General features: G+C 39.2%; 2 protein-coding genes across 5 annotated transcripts in view; one reads left to right on the forward strand and one right to left on the reverse strand.

The window, feature by feature from the left end:
* Positions 1–27127, reverse strand: part of LOC145518222 (uncharacterized) — a 72278-nt gene that overhangs the window by 31559 nt on the left and 13592 nt on the right. For 2 of the 4 annotated variants that reach the window (XM_081522144.1, XM_081522145.1), the window contains exons 2-4: positions 23913–25109; positions 11783–11895; positions 11031–11166 (exon numbers count right to left, since the gene is read on the reverse strand). In XM_081522144.1, the coding sequence (XP_081378270.1) occupies positions 11031–11166; positions 11783–11895; positions 23913–23929 (266 nt within the window). In that variant the 5' untranslated portion in view covers positions 23930–25109. Of the gene's footprint in view, positions 1–8436; positions 9320–11030; positions 11167–11782; positions 11896–23912; positions 25110–27127 lie in introns of those variants that run through there. The other 2 variants (XM_081522146.1, XR_014062762.1) reach the window with 2 other exon arrangements.
* On the forward strand, positions 4970–25453 carry SLC17A3 (solute carrier family 17 member 3). Its single transcript, XM_081522119.1, has 14 exons — positions 4970–5238; positions 7817–7967; positions 8479–8658; positions 12521–12732; positions 13077–13310; positions 13391–13478; positions 19027–19113; positions 22594–22712; positions 22835–22996; positions 23271–23400; positions 23487–23634; positions 23926–24016; positions 25004–25140; positions 25257–25453. Exons 3-13 carry the CDS (start codon positions 8583–8585, stop codon positions 25136–25138), a joined length of 1482 nt encoding a protein of 493 aa, XP_081378245.1. The 5' UTR covers positions 4970–5238; positions 7817–7967; positions 8479–8582; the 3' UTR covers positions 25139–25140; positions 25257–25453.

Here is a 27127-nt window from a genome sequence, read left to right on the forward strand (position 1 = left end):
CAAATTGACTGCATTTGTTATAGAGGTGGTGAGGCAAAACAGGAGTTTGACTTGAACTTGGAGAAAAAAGGATTTGCCAGTACCATGATAGGGGCTTAAGTTTCTGAGAAGACGTGAGACATCATTGGGTTCATGATTTAGAATGTATATGAAAAAGCATCAAGCTCCAGATCCAGAGAATGACCATTATGATTTAGTCAAGACTTTCATTTCAGGATTCAGACTCATCTGATGTGATTGCTTGACAGCTGCCCTAGAATTTCCTGAATCACTACTGGGCATTGTGAGGTTTGGGGCAGAGTGTGCACACGAGAGGTGCTTCCTCTGCTAGGACCCATCCTGGCTTTCCAGACTAGAAACAGTAGGCTTTCTATGATCACAATAGGATTGTACACTGGAGCATTTGCCGAGAAACTTTACCCTGAGTGAAAGCCAACATCTTGCTGAGTTGTCATATGTCTAATTATCAATGATAGCTGTTGACAGTCCTATGAAAACAGCTCTGAGGATAATTTTAAAAGTTACCGAAGGAGAAATGTATGCCCGATCCTCTCTAATCATTCTAAGTGACTAAAAGAAAGCAATTTAAAAACTAACCATTTTCAAAATAAAAACATAAAATTTTTAATAGGTGGATATCACAGTGTAAGTCAAAGAAATATTTCAATCTATATTCAAGTGTTTAAAAATTGCTTATAGAAATGAAGCAAATTTGGATTTTTTTTTTTCCCAGAGACAACGTACATCTATTTCTACCAAGTCAAATTCAGGACAAAGAACTCATGAGCATTTGAAGATGAAGTTAAAAATTAAACTGCAAAACCAAGTCACATTTTCTGACTTGGATAATAATTCAGGGTTAGACATATTTGAATTCTAAAGTTGTTGATCATTTATCTCATGGTCCAGAGTCCTTCAAAAAATGACTCAGGGAAAAATCTTTTACACAGGAAGGTGAAATTTATATCCCTTCCTTCAACATAATGGACTTAGATTTCCATGCGTAATTTCCCAAAGTGCAGATGGAACAAATCTGTTTTTGTTTTCTCTTATTATGTCATAATGAATGTAATAAAATTTACCTGAAAGAATTGTGAGGAGGACATACAACAAATGATTGGAAGTAGTAGCTCGGACTCCACAAGACCCAGGTACCTCCTTCAGAATCCTTGATCTTAGTGATAGACTTTGACAGGATCTCACTTCTCCACCACAATGCTGGGAGATGGTTTACTCTCCCACTATATAGTCTGAATAGGTATAAATTGTCATATTCAAAATAAAAAAGAGATCTCCTCAGTGGCCATAAACTAAGAACTAAGAAGAAACTTAAAATCAAAGTGACAAGTGGGAACTTAAGCCAGAAGAACTCGTAGGAGTAGAACTAGGGTTAATATTCCATGGCTGGAGATTGAGTCTGTGTCACATAGGAAAAGGTGTCTGGGCTGCAAGCACAGAGCATACAAGGAGCTGGAAATGAATCACCTACATAAAGCTGGGGATCTGAAGGCATTGGTTCATCTCTGAGGTGAAGACAAGCAGAACTGCAGGAACACCGGGAAAGTAGTGAGAATGTTTTCAACTGCATACGGATATAGATAAAAACAAATCGACCTAAAGAAATTGGGAGAGGTTGGCTTTCACTGTGCCCATATAGGTGTCCCACATGAAAGAGAAAGTTGCTCAGTCATGTCCGACTCTTTGCGACCCCATGGGCTATACAGTCCATGGAATTCTCAGGCCAGAATACTGGAGTGGGTAGCTTTTCCCTTCTCCAGGGGATCTTCCCAACCCAGGGTTCTAACCCAGGTCTCCCGCATTGCAGGTGGATTCTTTACCAGCTGAGCCACAAGAGAAGCCCAGTTCTAAATGCATGTTGTTTATTCCACAAAGTGACTTATAGCATGGCTCATAGCATATAATAGCATGTACACAAATTTAAAAATAATACAAAGCATTAATTTATAGTTTGTGGATGTACCTATAGGTAGCAAAAATAGAAAAATATGGAGAAATGTCACTAAATTTATGTGAGATGTTTTTGCTATTGTTCCTATGGGTGTGTGTTTGTGTGTGTAAAGGAGAAAGGACACAGGGAAAGCTACAGAGTGAACTTCAATCTGTAATGCTATAGTTCAGTATTTCAAAGGGTAAAAATTAACAAAATTTCAAAGGGAAAAAACACAAGTACAACAAGGAAGGAAAAAATACTAAACTCTTAAATTATAACATTGTCTTTCTTTTTTAAATCTTTTCAAGAGCAAACTAAAATCATTGAAGATACAACAAAGCAAAGCAAAAACCATACACTGATGTCTGAACTAGAGAAGGCATGTGAGGTTTTGAGGAGATATACCCAAGGAGTATGCAGTACTTGGATGCAATCTCAAAAATGCCAGAATGATCTCTGTTCATTTCCAAGGCAAACCATTCAATATCATAGTAATCCGAGCCTGTGCCCTGACCAGTAATGCTGAAGAAGCTGAAGTTGAACAGTTCTATGAAGACCTACAAGACCTTCTAGAACTAACACCCAAAAAAGATGTCCTTTTCATTATAGGGGACTGAAATGCAAAAGTAGGAAGTCAAGAAACACCTCGAGTATTGGCAAATTTGGCCTTGGAGTACAGAATGAAGCAGGGCAAAGGCTAATAGAATTTTGTCAAGAGAATGCACTGGTCATAGCAAACACCCTCTTCCAACAACACGAGAGAAGACTCTACACATGGACATCACCAGATGGAAAACACCAAAATCAGATTGATTATATTCTTTGCAGCCCAAGGTGGAGAAGCTCTATACAGTCAGCAAAAACAAGACCGGGAGCTGGCTGTGGCTCAGATCATGAATTCATTATTGCCAAATTCAGACTTAAATTGGAAAAAGTAGGGAAAACCACTAGACCATTCAGGTATGACCTAAATCAAATCCCTTATGATTATACAGTGGAAGTGACAAATAGATTCAAGGGACTAGATCTGATTGAGTGCCTGATGAACTATGGACGGAGGTTCATGACATTATACAGGAGACAGGGACCAAGACCATCCGCAAGAAAAAGAAATGCAAAAAAGCAAAATGGCTGTCTGAGGAGGCCTTACAAATAGCTGTGAAAAGAAGAGAAGCAAAAAGCAAAGGAGAAAAGGAAAGAGATACCCATCTGAATGCAGAGTTCCAAAGAATAGCAAGGAGAGATAAGAAAGCCTTCCTCAGCGATCAATGCAAAGAAATAGAGGAAAACAACAGAATGGGAAAGACTAGAGATCTCTTCAAGAAAATTAGAGATATCAAGGGAACATATCATGCAAAGATGGGCTCAATAAAGGACAGAAATGCTATGGACCTAACAGAAGCAGAAGATATTAAGAAGAGGTGGCAAGAATACACAGAAGAACTATACAGAAAAGATCTTCATGACCCAGATAATCACAATGGTGTGATCACTCACCTAGAACCAGACATTCTGGAATGTGAAGTCAAGTGGGCCTTAGGAAGTATCACTACGAACAAAGCTAGTGGAGGTGATGGAATTCCAGTTGAGCTATTTCAAGTCCTAAATGATGATGCTGTGGAAGTGCTGCACTCAATATGCCATCAAATTTGGAAAACTCAGCAGTGGCCATGGGACTGGAAAAGGTCAATTTTCATTCCAATCTCAAAGAAAGGTCATGCCAAAGAATGCTCAAACTATTGCACAGTTGTATTCATCTCACATGCTAGCAAAGTAATGCTTGAAATTCTCCAAGCCAGGCTTCAACAATACGTGAACTGTGAACTTCCAGATGTTCAAGCTGGTTTTAGAAAAGATAGAGGAACCAGAGATCAAATTGCCAACATCCACTGGATAATCGAAAAAGCGAGAGAGTTCCAGAAAAACATCTATTTCTCCTTTATTGACTATACTACAGCCTTTGACTATGTGGATCACAATAAACTGTGGAAAATTCTGAAAGAAATGGGAATACCAGACCACCTGACCTGCCTCCTAAGAAATCTGTATGCAGGTCAGGAAGCAACAGTTAGAACTGGACATGGAACAACAGACTGGTTCCAAATAGGAAAAGGAGTATGTCAAGGCTGTATATTGTCACCATGCTTATTTAACTTATATGCAGAGTACATCATGAGAAATGCTGGACTGGATGAAGCACAAGCTGGAATCAAGACTGCTGGGAAAAATATCAGTAACCTGAGATATGCAGATGACACCACCCTTAAGGCAGAAAGTGAAGAAGAACTAAGCAGCCTCTTAATGAAAGTGAAAGATGAGAGTGAAAAAGCTGGCTTAAAAACTCAACATTCAGAAAACAAAGATCATGGCATCCAGTCCCATCACTTCATGGGAAATAGATGGGGAAACAGTGGAAACAGTGGCAGACTTTATTTTTGGGGGCTCCAAAATCACTGCAGATGGTGATTGCAGCCATGAAATTAAAAGACGCTTACTCCTTGGAAGAAAAGTTATGACCAACCTAGATAGCATATTAAAAAGTAGAGACATTACTTTGCCAACAAAGGTCCATCTGATCAAGGCTATGGTTTTTCCAGTAGTCATGTACGGATGTGAGAGTTGGACTATAAAGAAAGCTGAGCGCCGAAGAACTGATGCTTTTGAACTGTGGTATTGGAGAAGACTCTTGAGAGTCCCTTGGACCACAAGGAGATCCAAGCAGTCCATCCTAAAGGAGATCAGTCCTGGGTGTTCATTGGAAGGACTGATGTTGACGCTGAAACTCCAATTCTTTCCCACCTGCTGCGAAGTGCTGACTCATTTGAAAAGACCCTGATACTGGGAAAGATTGAAGGCGGGAGGAGAAGGGGACGACAGAGGATGAGATGGTTGGATGGCATCCCCAACTCAATGGGCATGAGTTTGAGTAAACTCCAGGAGTTGGTGATGGACAAGGAGGTCTGGTGTGCTTTTGTCCATGGGGTCAAAAAGAGTCAAACAAGACTGAGCAACTGAACTGAACTGAACCCAAGGAGGAAGGTCAAGAATCTCACGTTAAAGTGCATAGGAGGTTCAGATTCCAAATATTCAAGGCACATTTCCCCAAAGGCCACTTGGCAAGACGCCTTCTCATTTAGCTTCTAGTTTGATGAATCTCATTAATGATTACTGAGTCAAGCCCCAGGATGGCAGAGCATCTGCAGCTGCTTGCGGGCAAAGTTGTAGAGGATGAGAGCTTGAAGGGAGAGCAGGTTCTAAGTCGAAGTCCTTCCTCAGACACTAAATCGGTAAGTCACTTATCTTGGTGTTGCTGTGAAAGACCTCGAAGGGTCCTTTCTGTGTAACAGTTGTATATTTTTGACAATTTTTGTATACCCCCAAGTCTCAGGTTTTCTCATATTGATAAAAAAAAATAGTGAAGATATAAAAGCCCCATCTCCTTAATAGCATGGAGAGAAGAGAGGTAGAAGCAGGCAGCTGAAGTTTTGTGCCTGATAACCCAAAGCTTTGAGAAAATGCCAACTGTGGAAGACCTTTCCAAGAAACAGGTGCTCTAGTGAAATGTTTAAAGGCTGAGATTTGGGAATTCAATTTGGGGGCTTGTGAACAAACATCAGTGCTTTCGTTTACCAATGGGATGAGCTGGATGAAGGGGGTCAGTAATATCTCCATCTGGTGTTGATGTGAACTGCCTGGGTTAGTAGTTAATAACTGGTTATCATAATTTCTGTTGTTGCAACAGCTGCTGGGACACACAGGAAGAGCTATAGAGTGGTTGTGAAAGAACACTCCAGATAAGAAAGCACTGGCAACCACATCACCATCTCTTACATGAAGATTCATCCCCCCCCCACCCCCATTAAGGTTGTACAGCATTTTTCTCCTGGGCAGATTCACAGCAGCAACAGGACTATTCCCAGTGTCCTGAAGGACTCCAGCCTTTTGTAATCAAGTTCATTGCCTTAGTTTCCCACCCAGATCAATTAGGGTCCAGGACTTGAACACAAGACAGAGGTGGGGTGACTCTGGTCTAAGACAGCATCCAGAGGAATGCTGAGTCAGAACCAGTGAGATGGTGTGAAATTTAACCAGACAAAAATGGTTGGGGATAGAAGAGGCAATGGAATGGTCACCAGGGCCACCAGTAAATGGTAGGTGGGCTGAGGATAGTTGGAAGGAGGTGATCAGGGAGAATCCTCAAGGCAGGGATGTAGAAGTTACAAGTTTTTGGTGGTCCTTGTGTCCTCTCAGATGTGTAGACAGGGTGCTATTGCTAGAACACCCCCAACCTTTACACCCAGGGGGCTCTGCAGGAAGGTAAACCTCAGAACGATTCCCTGTGAACATGACTTCAAACCAGAAACATCTCACGATGCCGTGTCATCTCTGATTCAAGCAGCCAGCAGGGTTTTCTCAACCAATAGTGGGAAATAAATAAAGCTGTTAAAAAATATGTGTGAGTGTACATGTGGGTGTAAACACATATATAAATAGAAAACACATATGATATATATGTACTTTCTTTTTCATACCCCTAGGCCTTGGAGGCTAATGGGAGTGAAACTATCCTGGCAACTTCACTGCCAGGGCATCCAGCCAGAAAACTTTCTTGAGGTCACCAAGCTTTCCTGAAATTCAGATACTCCCTTGATGGCCAAATGCTCTCCAAACTTTCCCTTATATGGATCTCTGTTTGCTCTCTATGCTTAGCCACCTGTTTAGCTGTGTGAGTGAATGCTTATAAAATCTCCTGGGAGAATTATTTTCATGTACATGGTCACATCTGGTGGGACTGGACACTCTGGTTTCCAAAACAAGGCATGCATTGTCGTCTGGAATAGAGATAGTAGAAAACTGGAAGTAATCTGACATTCAGAATGTTCCAGTCCAAATAGTCCTACAGTAGGGGGATGGTAAAGTCTCATAACCACAGAGTTACATTGACTGACATCACAGCAGAACATGGAAGTGAGAATAAATATCAGTCATGGGGAAAAGCTGTTAATAAAAACAACATATGCTTGTTCATCATTGCCAGGTTGTACAAGACAATGTGACTGGCCACATATTTATTATTTAGTCAAGTATCTCCCAAACGTTAATTGCACTTAAAATCAGGGCAGTTAACCTATGTGTTTAAGGCCTATTTTTAAAAAGTGAAGTATAGTTGGTTTATAATATTGTTAGTTTCAGATGTAAAAGGTCTATTTTTAAAAAATCCTGGCCACATCAGGGAATTAGAATGCCTCATGCCAAGATTTGAAGAGATAACTCTCTAAAGAAGATATATGGATAGCAAATGAACACATGGAAAGATGTTCCATCTCATTAGAAAAATAAAAATTAAACCATGATTAGATATTACTACACATCTTTCAGAATGTCTAAAATTAAAAAGACTGACCACACCAAACTGTTTAGTATGTAGAGGATCTGGAACTCTCATACACTGTTAGTGAGGATGTAAAATGGTACAACCACTTTGAAAAGGAATCTATCATTTTCTAAAAAGTTAAACATATATTTATCATATGACCCAGCCATTCTACTCACAGGTATTTAAGAGAAATGAAAGCACATGTCTAAACAAAGACCTGTGCTTGAATGTTCATGGCAGCTTTATTTTTAATGGCCACAACTGCAAATAATGCAATTTTTCATCAAAAGGTGACTGGATAAACAAATTGTGGTATAACCATGCCATGAAGTATTGCTCAGCAATAAAAAGGAATGAAGTATTAATATGAGCAGCATAGATGAAACTCAAAATAATTATGCTGGGTGAAATAAACTCTAGCAATGATGGCAATAAACCATATAGCAACCATGCGCAGTCTATTGAATCCTTATAAATCCTTGATGAAGGTGCTGCAGCTGCACTGTTGTTGTTGGAGATGGGAAACTGAAATACGCAAATTTGCTCCTGGTAACACTTGGTGCATTAGGTAAATCACAAGCCTGGATATGAACTAAGGAACACCAAGCTCCAAATCTACCACTCTGAAATTGGCACATGGTGAGTACTCCAGATCCTAAATAATAAACAGTTCCAAACCTTAGGTATACCTGTTGTATTGAGCCAAGAGTAGGTGATGATCCTCTTCTACCCAACCCAGATGGAATAGCCCAACTTTTTTTTTGGTAGTCAGTAATATTTCATGAAATTCATCCCAGTAGTTTGACAGATAAAGGAACAGAGGCAGAGGTGTCTCTATTAATTCATCCACTATTGCAAAGTTAAGAAGTATCAGAGGTCCTCTGATTCTAGAGCTTGAAATTCTTCCTGAAACAAAGCTGCTTCTGATCACGGGTTAAACAGTGCAAATAAATGTTGGACAAGACTCAGCCAGATGTGAATTAGAGTTAAGTTACTTTGGCCTTCCCTACCTTGCCAAAGTGGTAGCTGGATAGGAGAGTGGCTCCTGGTCAGGTGGACTGCTTGACTCCCAGTGACCCCCACCAACTTTTGTTTGCCTGTTGCCCACTTTTTATTTTTATTTAATTTTTTTTTTTGCCTACTTTTTAAGTGTTTTAAAGGAGTCTCTTTTCTCATGCCTGATATATTGGATTACACTCCATTACCCTGAGAGGTAAAAAACAGTCATCAGAAGAGAAGAACACAATTACCATTATGACAGAGTTGAGTCCCACAGCAGGGAAGAACTCTCAAGATATACAAGGGGATGAGAAGCTCAGTCCCAGGAAAGGTAAACTCGGTCTCGACTAGGTGGTTTTAGGATTTTGTGGTGGATTTTTACAATGTTGTAATGCAAAGAAATGAATTTGTATCTTTTAAGTTGTATAATTCTTTTTTTGAAATCGAGTATTCAGTACTATTATTGTACCTTTGCAAAGACATGAAAGAAACAAATACCACTATTCTAAAAAAGTATTTTACTTTTGATGATTACCTTCTAATCTTAATCCATATACATTTACATTCTTGATAATTACTACCAAATTGTCTACACATAGTACTGTGTACTCTGCTTGTTATTGCATGTAATATTATAAGCATAAATTAGGAAAATTAAAAAACTAATTACAGAAATCTTGAAAAATCAAGAAATGAAAAAATTAATAAGCTTAATTCAACCACTGTGATTTTTTTATTATCTCTCTTTATATGTATATTTTAAATAATTCTGTGATGTATATATTATGTTATGTATTTGGGACCACACATGTTTCTGTTTGCCTTATAATCATTATTCTTAAAGGATACATATTATTTTTCCTATATATCCAATAGAGAAAGTATTTTTTACCTGAAAATTCTTCCTGGGGTTGTATATTTAAGTTGTGTAGCTTTTTGTTTTTTGTTTTTTTTGATTACCTATCCCTGTGACTCAGCGGTAAAGAATCCTCCTGCAATGCAGAAACCACAGGAGATGTGGGTTCAGTCCCTGGGTTGGGAAGATTCCCTGGACAAGAGCATAACAACCCACTCCAGTATTCTTGCCTGGAGAGTCCCGTGGACAGAGGAGCCTGGAGGGCTATGGTCCATAGAGTCGCAAAGAGTCAGACACAACTGAAGCGACTTAGCACATCATACACATAGATTAACTGATAGATGTAGTTACATAGATATAACATTATATATATTATATATAGCATATCTGTATGTATGTGCATGTATACACACACACACATATATGTTGTTGTTGTTTAGTCACTAAGTCACATCTGACTCTTTTGTGACCCCATGGACTGTAGCCCACCAGACTCTTCTTCCATGGGATTTCCCAGGCAAGAATACTGGAGGGGGTTGCCATTTTCCTTTTCAATACATGTATATATACATCTCATGATATCCTTTAACATAACACTTGTCTATAGTTGGAATTAGTACTTCCTCAGGCCTTTTTCCTAAGAAAAATAAAAATCTGAAGCAATGGTTACAAATATTTCATTTCCATTGGCCATTATAGAGACCTTAGTTTTTAATCTGAACAAAATGAGGCCACATAGAGAATTTTGAGCAGAAAAGGGTGTGACCAAATTTGTGGTATAACTAGAACACTGCAAATGCTGTAGAATTGTACATACATTTCTAATGTAAAGACAACATTCTGTTCTAGGTCGATGAGATGTAGCCTAGGGAAGAAAAATCAAGGATAAATTTTAAAGTATTTGGAAGGATGGTATTTCTGTCAGCTGAGTTGGAAAGCAATTTGAGTGGAACAGGATTGGGAGGGGGAATATAGGAATTTAGTTTTGGATCTACTAAGCTTGATTTGTTGATTAGTTGATCAGTTGATTCTTAGTGGAGCAAAAATGATGTACCTTAAGTCAATTTGACCAAATGGAGTATTTTTGTATTATATACTGACTTTTAAAAATTTAACACACGAGATGTTGCACCAACATTATTTTTCATATATTTTCACTAGACACAGGAAACCATTTTTAAGGACACATATAGTGGGAATTCCCTGGCGGTCCAGAGGTTAGAACTCTGAACTTCTACTGTAGGGGACCTGGGTTTGATCCTTGATCAGGGAACTAAGATCCTGCAAACTGCTCAGGGCAGTCAAAAAGACACAAAGATTTAGGACACATATAGTAGCCTGTAGGGAACACTTAATACGCAGCAAGCAGCAGATTAAGCCTTTTAAATGTATTCTCTAGTGGATCTTTCAGCAATTGCATGAGGCAGGTCTTCACTCCGCCCATTTGTGAACCATTAGTCTCCTGGTTTGCTGATAATCCCTTTTAATAGCCTTTGGCCTCTAGGATCCCAAAGTACGTTGGGGAAATCAGAGGCCACAAGAACTGATAAATTATTAGCTGATCTGATTGACATTGGAAATCATCATCCATTCCTGAAAAAGGAAAACTTTACAAAGATATTATTTTTGAATTCCTCATTCTAATTACAGTGTATTTTCCAGTTTCTTCCAAATTCCTCCTCCTTCCCTTCATTCAATGCAAAGATTAGTACTCCACTTAAGAGAGTATAGCCTTGAGGGAAAGGCTCTTTTGTAAACCTCAAGGCACTTCTTTTCTTGAAGTTTTGAAGACTTCTTGACTATGCATAGTATTATCCTCCTCTCCTACACCATGCCATCATACAAACCTCATAGGGCACTGGGGTTGTGGCAAAGATCTTCTCATGGAATCATCTGGGACAGAATAGGAGTCACCATATACAGGCAGCACAGTGGATAAGAGCATAGACACCTGATCTATTCTGTTAGCTGACCTCTCTGCACCTGTAAAATAGAACAATAGCAGTAGCCGCCTCATAGGATTGTTGTGAGGGTTAAATGAGTTAACTCTCAGTCATCATGTTGCATAACCTACCAGAAACATCTGACAGACCTTCTGACTCCCTCCTCGCCGTAGCCCCTTACACCTTGGCTTTGAGGTCACCACATTCTTCCTGGTTTTCTCTTATCCCACCTACCCTTCTTTTTCAGTTTCTATTGCCAATTTCTCCCCATTTATCCAACCTCCAAGTGTTGGAGAGTCCTAGAGTCAGTCCTTGGTTATCTTCTCTATTTATTCTCATTTTCTAAATATCATGGCTTCAAGTATTATCTGTAGATTATTAAATCCCACTGTTATGCCTTAGCCTCTACATCTCTCCTAAACTCTAGAGTTTTATATCCAACAACATTCTCAGCATCTCCTGAGTGCTTAAAAGTCATCCTTGTCTTAACTGTCCAATAATAAGCTCTTTATCACTCCACTGCCTCAAACCTTCTTTTTCCACAGATCTCTTCCTCAGTGAACAGCCAACTCCATTCTTCCTGCTGTTTAGAATAAGAATCCATCCAGTGCTCCTCCCCCAATCTGTAAACCTGAAACCAAGATTCAGTTACTCACCTACTGGGATCTTATCATATCTTAGTTCTTCTACAGTTGCCAACCTAGTCCAGGCTTCTTCACTTCTCTTCTGGATTGTTGCAATACTTTCTTTCTGGCAATAGCCATCTTTCCTGAAAGTACAAAAACAGATTATTTTAATTTTGTGCTCATTTCTTTTTCTGTTATTTTTTTACTATATTTTTTCATAGTTTGTGTGTGTCAATTTTTTTCTAATGAGAAAACCTATAAGTTTAATTTCAAAATTTAAGTGAAAGTTTGCCCTCACTAAGACATATGAAAAGAATAATAAATCTACACCAATGAACAACTCATTCAATATTTAAAAATTTACATTATCTATGTATATATGTATACAATGTAGTACTTATAAATTATACAATTTAAATATATATACATATTTTATTTTTATGGATATATTTACTTTTAATATGTATCATATCTTTATATATTTAACTATGAGTAATTTCATCAGCCATAGACTACAATGACCTAAAAATTGGAAAGATAAAATTGCAAGGAGAACAAAACTCCCCAGAACAATCAGGGTCTATAAAACTGTGGTATAAAACATCCTTTGACTCAACTCAATGGTTTCCTCCTTTTGTAACCTTTCTTTCCCAAAGCCAATAGAAGTGCATTTAAATCACCAGGTAATGCCTTTCTGTATTTTAACTTGTGAAAAGTAAATAAAGGTTTGATAAGGAAAGTACTAATACACCGTCTTACTATTTCTAGCTCCTAGCATTTGTTCCACTCGCTATGGAATAGCCTTCATCGTACATCTCTGCAACTTCATAATAATGGCACAAAATATTATCATGAATATCACCATGGTAGCCATGGTCAACAGCACAAACCATCAGCCCTCATTTAATGACTCCACTGAGGGGTTGCCTGCTGATTCCTTTGGTGACCCAAATAATTCCCCAAAGAGTCTTCTTACAGGGGTAAGCAATGCAAGATTCAAGTTATGTATTTGTTTTTGCTGTTCATTTCAATGTTTATTTTTCTATAATTTTTTTAAATTTATTTATTTTAATTGGAGGCTAATTACTTTACAATATTGTAGTGGGTTTTGCCATACATTGACATGAATCAGCCATGAGTGTACATGTGTTCCCCTCCTGAACCCCTCTCCCACCTCCCTCCCCATATTTTTCTAGAATTTATATGTTAAAAAGTTTTAATTGAGGAAACTGTGATTTGTAAGTGAAAAATCTAAAGAAGCTTCTTAAGTTATGAAAGAGCCTTCCTATGCATGGCTTACCAAAGCATTGTCTTTTTCTTTAAGGCCCCTGTGTATGATTGGAACCCTCAAATCCAGGGCATCATCTTTAGTGCTATCAACTATGGCATGATTCTGACACTGGCTCCCAGTGGATACCTGGCTGGAAGAGTAGGAACAAAGCGAGTGGTTGGTGCTGCTCTGTTTGGATCCTCACTTCTTGTTCTTTTCACCCCTCTGGCAGCTGACTTTGGACTAGCTTTCCTCATTGCAACTCGAATACTTCAGGGCATGAGCCTGGTACCCAGATATTTTATAAATATGACTGAATATGAATTTGTCTGTGGGACTACGTATCAACAACTCTATTTTTATTTCAGGGGTTAGGATATGGGGGTCAGTTTGCAATCTGGGAAAGATGGAGTCCTCCACATGAACGAAGTCGACTCTGTGGTGTTGCTGTATCAGGTAAAAACATAATTGAAACGAGTCCACTACAATCCAACATTCTTTCACTGAGTTCTTTGACAGTTTGGCTTTTTTGTTTTTTGATCACTTTTTTTTTTTTCATTACAAGATTCTTTGGCTTCTGCTTAATGTTGATCAAGTATTTATAAACTGGGGGGATGGGTCCTCTGTCTGTGGCATGACTTTCAGTTATTTTCCCCAGGCTGTCATTTGTGATTTGATTTTGCTTATAATGATTTTTGCCATTTTTCAAAATGCATTTTGACGTAGTCAAATTGATCATTCTTTTATTTTATGGTTTTTGGACTTTGACTCATAGTTGGAAATGTTGCAAAAGCATCCAACCATGGCTTTTATTGACTATGCATGGTTTCATTTTTTTATATTTAAATTTCTGACATACTGGGATTTATACTAGTGTTCAATACAAGGCATGCTGCTGCTGCTGCTGCTAAGTCACTTCAGTTGTGTCCAACTCTGTGTGACCCCATAGATGGCAGCCCACCAGGCTCCCCGTCCCTGGGATTCTCCAGGCAACCAACACTGGAGTGGGTTGCCATTTCCTTCTCCAATGCGTGAAAGTGAAAAGTGAAAGTGAAGTCACTCAGTCATGTCCAACTCTTAGCGACCCCATGGACTGCAGCCCACCAGGCTCCTCCGTCTATGGGATTTTCCAGGCAAGAGTACTGGAGTGGGGTGCCATTGCCTTCTCTGCAATATAAGACATGGATCCAACTTAATCTTCTTTGGAATTGCTCTCAGTTGTCCTGAGAACAGCTATCAGGTAATGATCTGCCTGGACAGTGTGCCTGGAATGAAAATTCCAGAGGAAGAAATTTCAGTTACACTGAGGAGTAGTGGAAAATGGAAACAGTATGGCTAACACATTCAGTTCAGTTCAGTCACTCAGTTGTGTCTGGCTCTTTGAGACCCTATGGACTACAGCATGCCAGGCTTCCCTGTCCGTCACCAGTTCCCAGAGCTTGCTCAAACTCATGTCCATGGAGTTGGTGATGCCATCCAACCAATCTCATCCTCTGCTGTCCCCTTCTCCTCCTGCCTTCAATCTTTCCCAGCATCAGGTCTTTTCTAAGGAGTCAGTTCTTCCCATCAGATGGCCAAAGTATTGGAGTTTCAGCTTCAGCATCAGTCCTTCCAATGAATATTCAGGACTAATTTCCTTTGGGATTGACTGGTTGGATCTCCTTTCAGTCCAAGGGACTCTCAAGAGTCTTCCACCATAGTTTAAAAGCATCAGTTCCTCAATGCTCAGCTTTCTGTATCGTCCAACTCTCACATCCATACATGACTACTGGAAAAACCATAGTTTTGACTATACAGACCTTTGTCAGCAAAGAAATATCCCTGCTCTTTAATATGCTGTCTAGGTTGGTCATAACTTTTCTTCCAAGGAGCAAGCATCTTTTAATTTCATGGCTGCAGTCACCATCTGCAGTGATTTTAGAGCCCAAGAAAAGAAAGTCTGTCACTGTTTCCCCATCTATGTGCCATGAAATGATGGGACCAGATGCCCAGATGATCTTAGTTTTTTGAAAGTTGAGTTTAAAGCCAGCTTTTTCACCCTCCTCTTTCACTTTCATCAAGAGGCTCTTTAGTTCCTCTTCACTTTCTGCCATAAGTGTGGTGTCATCTGCATATCTCAGAGAAGGTGATGCCCCCCACTCCAGTACTCTTGCCTGGAGAATCCCATGGACGGAGGAGCCTGGTAGGCTGCAGTCCATGGGGTCGCTAAGAGTTGGACACGACTGAGCGACTTCACTTTCTCTTTTCACTTGCATGCATTGGAGAAGGAAATGGCAGCCCACTCCAGTGTTGTTGCCTGGAGAATCCCAGGGACAGGGAAGCCTGGCGGGCTGCCGTCTATGGGGTCACACAGAGTCGGACATGACTGAAGCAACTTAGCAGCAGCAGCAGCATCTGCATATCTGAGGTTATTGATATCTCTCCCGGCAATCTTGATTCCAGCTTGTGCTTCATCCAGCCCAGCCTTTTGCATGATATACTCTGCATATATGTTAAATAAGCAGGGTGACAATATACAGCCTTTGGTGATGGACATCTCTAACACATTGTAGATGGCCAAAGTATGAGTGCTGAGTAAGAAAGCCAAGGACTCTTCAAGTCCAGACAACAAGCCATGTACACACATATATACACCCACCTGACCTTATGCCTTCCGAGAGCCCTTCACAACTCCAGAGGTTTAATCTTTGTCATCAGAGCTCACATCCACTGGTAGGAGAGTAGAGGCTCCAGTTTAGACTAAGGAGATTCAGTTTAGTTATCACAGCTGACTAAGGGATGTCCTCAAATATAAATAAGGAATGGTCTTCCTAAATCCTCAAAAATTTGGAGAAAATCAAGAGTGAAAGAAAGAAACCAAACTCAAAAACTGCAATTAATCCAAATGAAAAAGAGAAGATTTTAAATAATTAATGAATAATATCAGAAAGATCCAGGGGAATGTGTGTACATATTCACTTAAAAAGTATAGTTGCTAATTAAAAATATTACTGCTAGTATTTTTTAATCGAAATGAGAGATCTGAATACCTATATGAGGATAAGGCCATCTCGTCAGTGAACTAGACAAATATTGAGATATGATTCCAGAATACAGTACAAGAAATTCAGGAGTTGGAAAGCATGAAAGAAAATTTAAAAGACTTGGAATGAAGGCAGTGACCTTATAAAAGTGGCAACTCCTTTTCTTCTCATTTCCTGTTAAATAGGGACAGAGCACTTGGGATAGGTCAACTGACTGTCTAGAGGAATCTTGGGAACGTACAAGACTGCAAGTTCTAGAGTCTCCCTTGTCTTTGGTTTTGGGGAATCTTAGCAGCCCCAGGTAGATGGCCTCCAGAACCCAGTTCTGGGAACACAGAACTTATGGTTGTCTGGGAGGCCCAGACAAAAAGTCATTGGAGGAACCCATCAACAGGTGGAGTGAACTGAACCTACCTGCCTACTTCAGTGATTCTCAGAGAAACTACCATTTCCACTCATGCTGGGGCTCCCTAGTAGGCTGCACTAAGGACAGCATCACTCAGCTCTTGAGATTGGAGGAGGACTTTCAGAAAAGTACCTGACCTTAGCAGAAAGTGAAAGTGAAAGTTAATCACTCAGTTGTGTCCAATTCTTTGGGATCCCACAGACTGTAGCCTGCCTGGCTCCTCTGTCCATGGAATTCTCCAGGCAAGAATACTGGAGTCAGTTGCCATTTCCTTCTCCAGGGGATCTTCCCTACCCAGGGATCGAACCTGGGTCTCCTGCATTGCAGACAGATTCTTTACCAACTGAGCCACTGGGTAAGTCCTTAGCAGAAGAGCCCAGCTACTGCTAGCCTCTAGGACAAAATATACTGTATTTTCTTCTAACGGGCCCACAAATGTATACCTATAGGTAAGAAGCTTTGTAACCACTTGATGAGCTCAATAAATTAATGAAGAAGAGTAAGCAGACTAAACAGAGTTGGTAGCTCATATTTGAGGCAGGTCTCATAGGTAATGGAAACACACACACATACACACACCATTAATCTAAGGATCATATATCATACAGCAGTGAAAATGAATAGCTGAATGCAACAACATGGATAAGTCTTAGAAACATAAATGTTGAATAAATAAAGCATATCTATCATGGGGAAACTGCCTCAATGTGGTGGTAGTTCCAGGTACACAACCAAGCCAGGAGTCATGAACAGTTAGGCTCACAGACAAAAACAGGTGTTATAATTGCAGTTTGTCAAGCCAATTTAAAACACAGAGTGAGACGTAAGAAGGAAAACGGGGTGAGTTAATACATTTAAGGTAGGGTGCAAACAGGTGGAAAGAACAAGAGGGGCCCAGGTGTTGGATTGAGGCAGTGACCTGTCCCCCATTATAACTGGCATAAAGGCAGAGAGTTTAGAGAAAAGAATGCAGTTTTGATGGATGCAGTGGTGGAAAAAGGTACTGATTTCCATCTTCATTGATTTGTGTCCTGAAGTCAGGCAGTCTCATTTCAAATGCTGCCTTTCCTTCTTATTAATTGTATGACCTTGGGGTGGTTAATTAATTTTTCCATGTTTCTGTTTCCTCAATTGTAAATTTGGATATTGGTGCTTAAGGAGATAGGACAGATAAGATGCTTCAATAAACTGCATGGCCAAATGAGAAGAAAAACATAAGTCATCTTTTTATTTTAACTGTGGGATTGGGAAAGCCCTTTTAAGTAAATGAGTGTATAGAGGTCATTACAGAGGAACCTCATAGATCTGAACCCCATGAAAACTTACAACTGCTGGATTACAAAACACACCATAAACAAAGTTAAAAGTGGGAGAATAGAATTGCAGCATGACAGAGGGTTATTTATAACACATAAAGATTCTATAAACTGCAGCAAAGTTAAATGAAAGAAACAAATAAAAAGATTATGAACAGACTTTTCACAGAAGAAATAAAAAATGACAAACATAGGAAAAATAATTCAACTTCACTATAAAAAGAAAAAAGGTATCCTGTTTTATATTCACATTTGGAAAACTATATTAGAATTTTGAGGATGTCCAATGTTGTCAAGAGATGAGGAAAAAGTATTTGTTGGCAACTTAATTTGGTATGGCCTTTTAGCAGGATACTTCAGCAGTATCTGTTAAAATAAAAAATGTACAATATGATTTAGCAAGTCTACTTCTGATATTTTACTGTTTAGAATAAATTATGTTTATGTTCAAAAGTGATAGTTAAGTTTATGTTCAGAAATTACAATGGCTGTAGAATCTAGAGTGACATGGAAATATTTACAAGACCAGTTGCAACTAAAAAATAAATGTCACAGGACAATAGGTACATTATTGTACCTATGTCCTACTTATTTAAAGTTAATAATAACTCACATACATATATATCAAATTTGACCAGTTGATGTTAATGTTCATCTGGGAAATTTAAAAAACCTAATAGTCTAGTTTTGAAAAAGTTGTAAAAGAGAAATGTGCCCACTATATATGTGAATACTCTGTAAAGCCATGGAAATAAAAAAGTGTTATTAGCATATTAATAGGCAAATGTATCTAAATTGCTGTCTACATATTCCATAAATGCATTTACAAAGCAACATGTGCATATCAATATATATTATGTGTGTGTTCAGAGAAGAAAAGTATGCAATTATACATCAAGTAATAAATTGTAGCTCCTGGTTAACATTAGAGAAAAGAGTAGAAATGGATTGGAGGGGCATTTGGTTCTTTGTGGTAATTTACTTTTACAATAAGCATATATGTTATATGAATTGTGTAATTAAAAATTAAAATAGCATAAAAGGAAGCATGGTTGTCATCTACAGTGATACTAGGGAACTGCCAGAAAAATGGGTCTTTAGGAGAACCTATGAACTCAATCACAAATTTGAAGTTCATATATATATTCTACCATGCTCATCTTTTTATGGTGATAGTGCTCTCTAGTGTGTCACCTGTCCTTCTGTAGGCACCTAGTGGGTGGTAGTCCAGCCCCCACAGCCTTATTCTGTCTTTGCAGGAATGCTGCTGGGAACCTGCATCGCCATCCTGCTGGGTGGCATCATCAGTCAAACCCTTGGGTGGCCTTTTGTCTTCTATATATTCGGTAAGCTACTATCTCCCCACTCCCAGGTTTTCATATCTAGGGTGACTCTTCTGATATCTAACTGTGTGTACTTTTCTGGAAGAAATGAGTCAAGACAGAAAGATCCTAGTAAAACAAAATGTCTTAATAGTTGGGAAGAGTGAACCTATGCCATCAAAGAATTTGGAAGTCCTCCTGCCTATGTTGCTGTTAAACTGCCGTGATGCATTTTTTTAACATTTAATTAATTAATTTTGGCTGTGCTGGATCTTCATTGCTGTGTGTGGGCTTGCTCTGGTTGTGGTGAGCAGGGACCACTCTCTATCCACTTGCAGTGCATGAACTTCTCACTGCAGTGGCTTCTCTTGTTGCAGAGCACAGGTTCTAGGGTGCACAGGCCTCAGTAGTTGTGGCACACAAGCTTAGGTGCCCCGTGGAACATGGAATCTTCCCCCAAAAGAGATCAAACCAGAGTCCCCCGCAGTGGCAGATGGATTCCCAACCACTGGACCACCAAGGAAGTCTACCATAATGCATTATTAATGCAGAATGATTGGGCAAAATCTGCTGCCCTAGCAGAAAGTGGGGACGAACCTGAAAAGCAGTGGTTTGTGAGAGACAGAAGAATCAGAGTTGAGGAGATGGAGCTAAGAGCCCTGAAAGAGTAAGGCGGGTATAGCCAACAGAAAAGAGTACCTAATAGGAGATAGCTGCACACAGAGAAAACGCTGGTTATCTGCAGAGTCCACCTTGATACTCTGCAGAGCACTGACCTGGGTATATGTGTGAGGACAATATCTGAGGCCAGGGGAGGATGGAAATCATTGGAAAAGATTAAAGAATAGTGTCCCAGTACTTATAGAGCATCATGGATAGTGCCTGTTTCCACAAAGCAGACTGAAAAAACATTTAATTCCTGGCTCATTGGGCAGGATACTCATAAATGTCTTTCCTCAGTAGTGAGAAATAATTAGCTCCAGGGAACACACTATTGTGGATCTCTCTAACAAATGATGATGATACACCTAAAAGGATCAGTGTTTCCATGTAATGTAACTGTATCCCAAAACAAAACTCAAAAATATTTATAGAAATACAAAAATATTTAGCACCCAACAAAGTATAGTTCATAATGTCTCCATAATGGCTCCAACCATAGGTTACCAGGCATGGACAACAGCAGGAAAACATAATCCATAACAAGGAGAATAATCAATCAAACAAAACCAACCCAGAACTGACACAAATGTTAGAATTAGCACACAAGAATAGTTATTATAACTATATTATAACATAACTCTATTTGTTCAGAAGTTAAGACAAGCAAAATGTATTTTTAAAAGACCCTAAATCAAACTTCTAGGGATAAAACTACATTATAAGGATTGAATTAATGACAGATGATTCAACAGAAGAAATGATTAATGAACTTAAAAGTAACAGTAGAAACCATCCAGAATGAACTATATAGAGTTAGAGAAGCATCTTTTGTCTAATGAGGTTACTTTTGGTGGCCTCCTGGATACCTTCAGTATGGAGGCCACCAGAAAGACCAAGCCATGATTAGAAACTTGGAACTTTTAGCCCCACCCTCCATCTTCCTGGGAGGAGAGGGTGCTTCAGATTGTATTAATAATCAATTATGGCTCAGATGGTAAAGAATCCACCTGCAATGCAAGAGACCTGGGTTTGATCCCTGGGTTGGGAAGATCCCCTGGAGGAGGGCATGGCAACCCACTCCAGTATTCTTGCCTGGAGAATCCTCATGGACAGAGGAACCTGGCAGGCCACAGTCCATGAGGTAGCAAAGAGTTAGACACGACTCAGCAACTAAGCACAGCATTGTATGCCTACATAATTTAGCCTCCTTAAAATCCCTAAGCTATAGGGTTTTGAGAGCTTCCAGGTTGACAAACACACTCACATGCTGGGAGGGTAGCACGCGCCCAACTCCACAGGGTCAGAAGCTTCTACACTCAGGACTCTTCCAGATCTCACCCTATTCATATCATCCAGCTGTTCATTTATCATTTACCTTTATCATGTCCTTTATAATAAAGTGAAAGTGAAGTGAAGTCGCTCAGTCGTGTCCAACTCTTCGTGACCCCATGGACTGCAGCCTACCATGCTCCTCCGTCCATGGGATTTTCCAGGCAAGAATACTGGAGTGGGTTGCCATTTCCTTCTCCAGGAGATCTTCCCAACCCAGGTCTCCTGCATTGTAGGCAGACACTTTACCGTCTGAGCCACCAGGGAAGTCCCTTTATATTAAACCAGTAAATAAAAATGAATATTTCCCTGAGTTTTGTGAGCTGTTTCACCAAATTATCAAACTGAGAGGGAATTGCAGGAACCTCAGAATTTGTAGTAAAGTTGAACGTAAATGTGGGAATTTTAATTTGGGGACTCATTATTCACAATTAGTATCTGAAGTAGGGGGCAGTCTATGTGACTGAGTCCTTACTCTGTAGGATCTATGCTAATACCAGATACTGTCAGAATTGGGCTAAATTGTAGGACACTAGCTTGGTGTATAAAGAGAATTAGAGACTTTCTTAGTGTGAAAAACCAACACAGATAGTGTCAGAAGTGTTGTGAATAGATATATAGTTTTCCTTTGTTGTTGTTGTTGTTCAATTGCTAAGTCATGTCTGACTCTTTGTGACCCCATGGACTGCAGCACACCAGGTTTCTCTGTCCTTCACTGTCTCATGGAATTTGCTCAAGTTCATGTCCATTGAGTCAGTGATGCTATCTGATCATCTCATCCTCTGCCAATCTCTTCTACTTTTGCTTTCAATCTTTCCCAGCATCAGGGTCTTTTCCAGTGAGTCAGCTGTGCACATCAAGTGGTCAAAGTATTACAACTTCAGCTTTAGCATCAGTCCGTTCATTGAATATTGAAGGTTGATTTATTTTAGGATTGACAGGTTTAATCTCCTTGCAGTCCGAGAGACCCGCAAGAGTCCTCCAGCACAATTTGAAAGCATCAATTATTTGGTATACAGCCTTCTTTATGATCCAACTCTCACATCTGTACCTGACTACTGGAAAAGCTTGTAGTTTTTGACTACACGGATCTTTGTCAGCAAAGTGATGTCTCTGCTATATAATATGCTGTCTAGGTTTGTCATAGCTTTCCTTCCAAGAAGCAAGCATCTTCCAGTTTCATGACTGTAGACACCATCTGCAGTGATCTCAGAGCCCAAGAAAATAAAATCTGTTACTGCTTCTACTTTCTCTAAAGTTTTCCTTAGCTAATATTTAAAAAGTTGAGATACCAAGTTTAATGCCATTTCTAGGGTCTGTGATTTTCCTGCACACAAATAATCAAGAAATGTAAAATAATAGGTTCTAGAAAGCTGTGATATTCATGTGAATTTTTTGAGAAATGGAAAGAAGATATTATGAGCAAGAGCTTTTCCCAGGACCCATGCCAGAAAATGTCCCAATTGAAAAGAAATTCACACAGAAGTTTACCAATTTAACCTCTGCTTGCAGGAGGTTTTGGCTGTGTCTGCTTTCTTCTCTGGTGTGTTTTGGTTTATGATGACCCCGTCACTCATCCGTGGATAAACATTACAGAGAAAGAATATATCATATCCTCCTTGGCCCAACAGGTACACATAAAACTCCAACCTTCTCCAGAGATCGTGTATCAGCATCTGAATTTATCAGAGTGACTAAGAACATGTGAGCATGTCTCAGGTCTTACTATTCTGATCAGTAAATTTGTTTTCAGGTCAACTCTACTAAGCAGCCTCTTCCCATCAAAGCTATGGTCAGATCTCTACCCCTCTGGTCCATGTGTGTTTGCTGTTTCAGCCATCAGTGGTTAATTAATATAATATCTATATATGCGCCAACTTACATTAGCTCTGTGTTCAACATTGATATTAGAAATGTGAGTATATTTCCCTCCAACCATTTTTCCTGTTTGCATGACTCTCAAGTTACTCTGTCTTCACAAATCATTCATCTAGAAAAATTTATCTTTTATTACCAAGAAATAATTTAACAGTCATGTGAGTAGCTTTGCTGAAGGTGTGATTCAAGGGACCACCGATTTTCTTAGGAAAGTGTGATTTCAGAGTTGTCAGTATGATTATTAATGATTTATCAGTATAAGGTGTGGTCTCACGGCGTTTATTATGGTTTACTCAATGTTTTCCCTTCAGAGTGGTTTCCTGTCTGCCCTTCCTTTCATTATTGCCTGGGTCATTTGCCTCGTGGGAAGTTACCTGGCAGATTTCCTTCTGACCAAGAATTTTAGGCTTGTTACAGTGAGGAAAATTGCCACAGTTCTAGGTAAGAACAAGGCCAAAATGTCTGATAATTCACAAGGCATACAACATCCAAAGATGTTTGTTGTTTGTCTGTTCCTCATTCCTTAGGAAATCTCCCCTCTTCAACATTCCTTTTGGTTCTGCCATACGTTGCCTCCAACTATATCATAGCAGTGAGCCTTCTGACGCTCTCCTGTGGACTAGGCCTGTTATGTCAGCCAGGGGTCTATATCAATGCCTTAGATATTGCTCCAAGGTAGGACTGTAATCTTCACTCTCATTTTCATACTTTCTGAAAAAGATTTAGCCTGCAGACTTCTGGAAGCCTCAAACTTTGCAAAATTATAAATCATGGGCGATGATGATTGTGGCCATTTTCAGGTATGTGGAGGGAGGGGCATTATTGATTTGCTTCAGTGCCTTTCATTGAACATACAGAGAGCAAGTCTTTCTGACATAATTGCTATTAATATATGATACATTCCAGGGCTGAAGCATGCTGCCAAACAAATGTGGATCTAGCCTGAAACATACCTGTCACCCGCAGGCATTCCAGTTTCCTTATGGGAGCCTCAAGGGCCTTTGCACAGATATCTGCTGTCCTGGGGCCCACTGTCAGTGGATTTCTTCTCAGTCAGGTAAGGTTTTCTTGTCGAGGTTTCTTAAAATGCTCTGCCAGATCCACTCATAACAATAATAGCATAAAAAACGTCTTCACATTTTGGATAATAAAATTAAATCATGAGTAACTTTGTCATGAAGATCAACATAGCAAAGGAAAATACAGAACAGATTCTTTCGTGACCTCATTCTGAAACCAAAGCACTCCCTGGTGATCCACTGGTAATTTCCAGTCTTTGAAATCACACAGTGACATACATGTCCTATGAGAAGATGATGAATCCATGCATATATGCAACTTGTCATGTCTTCTGCAACTCTTTGAAATTTCATTTGCATAACCATACAAAAGCAAAGAGATAATGAAAGCAAATATGTTTAAGTGTCTGATACATGCAGGGAATATTTTATGTAGTTCATATACAGTAATCTAATTTATTGATTCTCATACTAATTATGAAAATAAAGTATTAATATCCTCATTTCCTGATGATTAAAATCTGATAGAATATATCTTTCCACTGAGAGGATGTAGAATCAGAATTCTTCTTAGACCTATCTAACTTCAAAACCCACAGTCGTCTTCTTGCAAGATTCTTCTTGCACTGGAGCAGAAGAAATTTTATTAGTGTGTGTGTATATATATATATGTAAATATGTATAGAGAGAGAGTCATGATTTGCACAAAAGAGAAAGTGTTTGACACTTTGATAAATAATGACAAATGCAATTCTGGAGGTTAAATGTAAAAGTCCCTAAGTCCGTTTTTTTTTAATTAATTAATTTATTCTAATTGGAGGCTAATTACAATATTGTAGTGATTTTATGAAGAACATTCTGAATCCATTTTGAAATTCTTTCCATCAAATTATTAAGCTGTGTTTAGGAAATGAATTTCTACATGAAGATCCACTAGTGAACATTGTCTTCTAAACTATTAATGTGAGTTTCATAGAAAAAGGGGATAAAAGGGGTAGTACTTACTTGAACTTGTGTTTCCTCAGGACCCTGAATTTGGGTGGAGGAATGTCTTTTCCTTGTCATTTGTCATTAACACATTAGGACTGATCTTCTATCTTATCTTTGGAAAAGCAGATGTCCAAGACTGGGCTAAAGAAAGAAAACTCACTCATTTATGAAGGTAAAGAGTAATGATTTCATCTATGGTTAAAACCACAGAAGCACTATTTAAACTTTTTAATTTTTATTTTATGTTGGAGTATTACATTTTAACTCTATGTCATTTTTCTTTCTTAGTTACCCCTCTTTGGATGGAAAGTCATTAGGTACTTTATTTCATAAATGAGAAGACTTCAGTGGTGAACAAACAGAAAAAATTTTCTTTGCTGTAGCTCTTTTCAAATCTAAGATCATTTCTTTATTTTACTTAGACTTCTTTTTGAGGAAAATATAAGATAAATGAAAATCCAAATAAAATGATAGCCAAGAAAAAAGTTGTCATCTTCATAGAATTAACAGTGGATTCAGAGGAGCTGCTGTACAGGAGCCAGTATGCTGGATTCATAGATTTTGGATCTCTAAATAGGAAACAATGTTTTGAAACTCTTAATGCAGGGCAATAACCTCATTAAGGCAATGGTTCCTCCTATTTGCAAAAATGAATACTGATTTATATTTGTTGGGCTCAGTATTGCCCATGTGCTTCTTCCTTTGTGTGCTCCACTCCTCTCCATCCTGCTCAGGCCCCAGGAGGCTGATCTGTGTAGTTTGCACCCCACACTTTCTCTCCTGGCTTCTGCTGGACTTTCAGTGGAGGCAGGAGAGTGAATATAGGAGTATTTATCTCTATGGTTCCTCCCCATGGAGAATGCAGCTGGCTGATCCTTCCTCTGCAGTTCACAGCTCCTAGCAAACAACCCTCTCCATACCTTCTTGTAATTTCTCTCTCCCCCTGTCCTTTCAAACCTTTTTTGGCCTTTAGGTTGCAAGCCTTGAATTATCTTATGGTTTCCTTCCCACATCTCACCCCTATGTAACAGACTCATTTAACACTGTCTTCAAATTACCCACTATGGGTCTGCAATGTTTCTCCTTCTAGGATCCAATGACTTCAGTAAAGTCATATATAAAGCTCAAAACATTAAATAGATTAGTATTTCTTTAAATTATAATTTGTGGGTGTCAGTAGGTCATAGCATGTTCAGAGGGACCAGAACTACATTCTAGGTTGCTCTCCGTGGTGATCTTTACCATGTAGAATAGATTATAGCCATTAAGTTATTTTGTATAGAAGTGATGTTATGGACACTAGTTCTGCGTGAAAAATTAGGGCAAGGATAAAGAAGGTCACACTTGAATAAGCAAGAGCAATTACTGAGATTTTCCATAGTCTAGAATCTAAACCCTTGGAACACTCGAGCAAATTAGACACAGTCCCTATTCAAATGTGGAAGATAGACATAATAATACATGGCAGTGCATTATCTTAGGTACAATAGCAGAGGAACATACAGGTCATTAGAGGAGACCAGATGAGGGGTTCTAGTCCTAAACTGAAGAACAAAGGGGAGATCTTCTGCAAGTAATTCCTGATCTATATGTTAAATGAGGAGGGTTATGGTAAAATTTCCCATGTTGGAGAACAACTTATGCAAAAGAATGAAAGCAAGAAAAAGGATGGATTCTAAAGGGAGTCACTTGCCTACATGGTAAGTTAGTGAAGGACAGAAGATTAAGGTGGGGAGGTGAGTGTGACAGAGCATGGAGGTCTTGTTTGCCATGTTAAAAAGCTTGAAGAGTATCCTAGCATTGACAGTGACATGGGCACATTTTCTCTCTAGATAGAGCATGTTGGCTCAACTCCAGAATCAGGGAAACTAGTTAGTGGTCCACAGCAGCAGTGAAGACTGACCTAGGGCTAGAAGAGCTGGCATGGAAAGGAGAGACATGAATAATGTTCAGGAGGTAGAATTGAAAGATCATGGCATTGGGTTAGATGGATGCAGGAGAAGAGAGAAGATAGGAGTCCTGGGCCTCTGACCTTAGATATGGGATAGAGAGTGGTCTGAATAACTAAGCCAGAGAATTCAGGAAGAGTCCTTTTCAGGGGGAAGACAATGATTTGACTTTGAGACATGAATTAGTAGTAAAAGTGGGGTAAACAAGCA

Source organism: Giraffa tippelskirchi, chromosome 8 (genome assembly GCF_054371585.1).
Source record: "Giraffa tippelskirchi isolate mGirTip1 chromosome 8, T2T-mGirTip1v1.2.pri, whole genome shotgun sequence".
Classification (NCBI taxonomy): Eukaryota; Metazoa; Chordata; class Mammalia; order Artiodactyla; family Giraffidae; genus Giraffa; species Giraffa tippelskirchi.

What these genes read in the sequence shown, in the direction of transcription:
- SLC17A3 (XM_081522119.1), top strand. Translation starts at nt 8,583, where the DNA reads ATGACAGAGTTGAGTCCCACAGCAGGGAAGAACTCTCAAGATATACAA. An exon ending in TACTTCAGGGCATGAGCCTG is followed by an intron (nt 13,311 to 13,390) that starts GTACCCAGATAT and finishes TTTTTATTTCAG; the next exon opens with GGGTTAGGATATGGGGGTCA. An exon ending in CTGTGGTGTTGCTGTATCAG is followed by an intron (nt 13,479 to 19,026) that starts GTAAAAACATAA and finishes CTGTCTTTGCAG; the next exon opens with GAATGCTGCTGGGAACCTGC.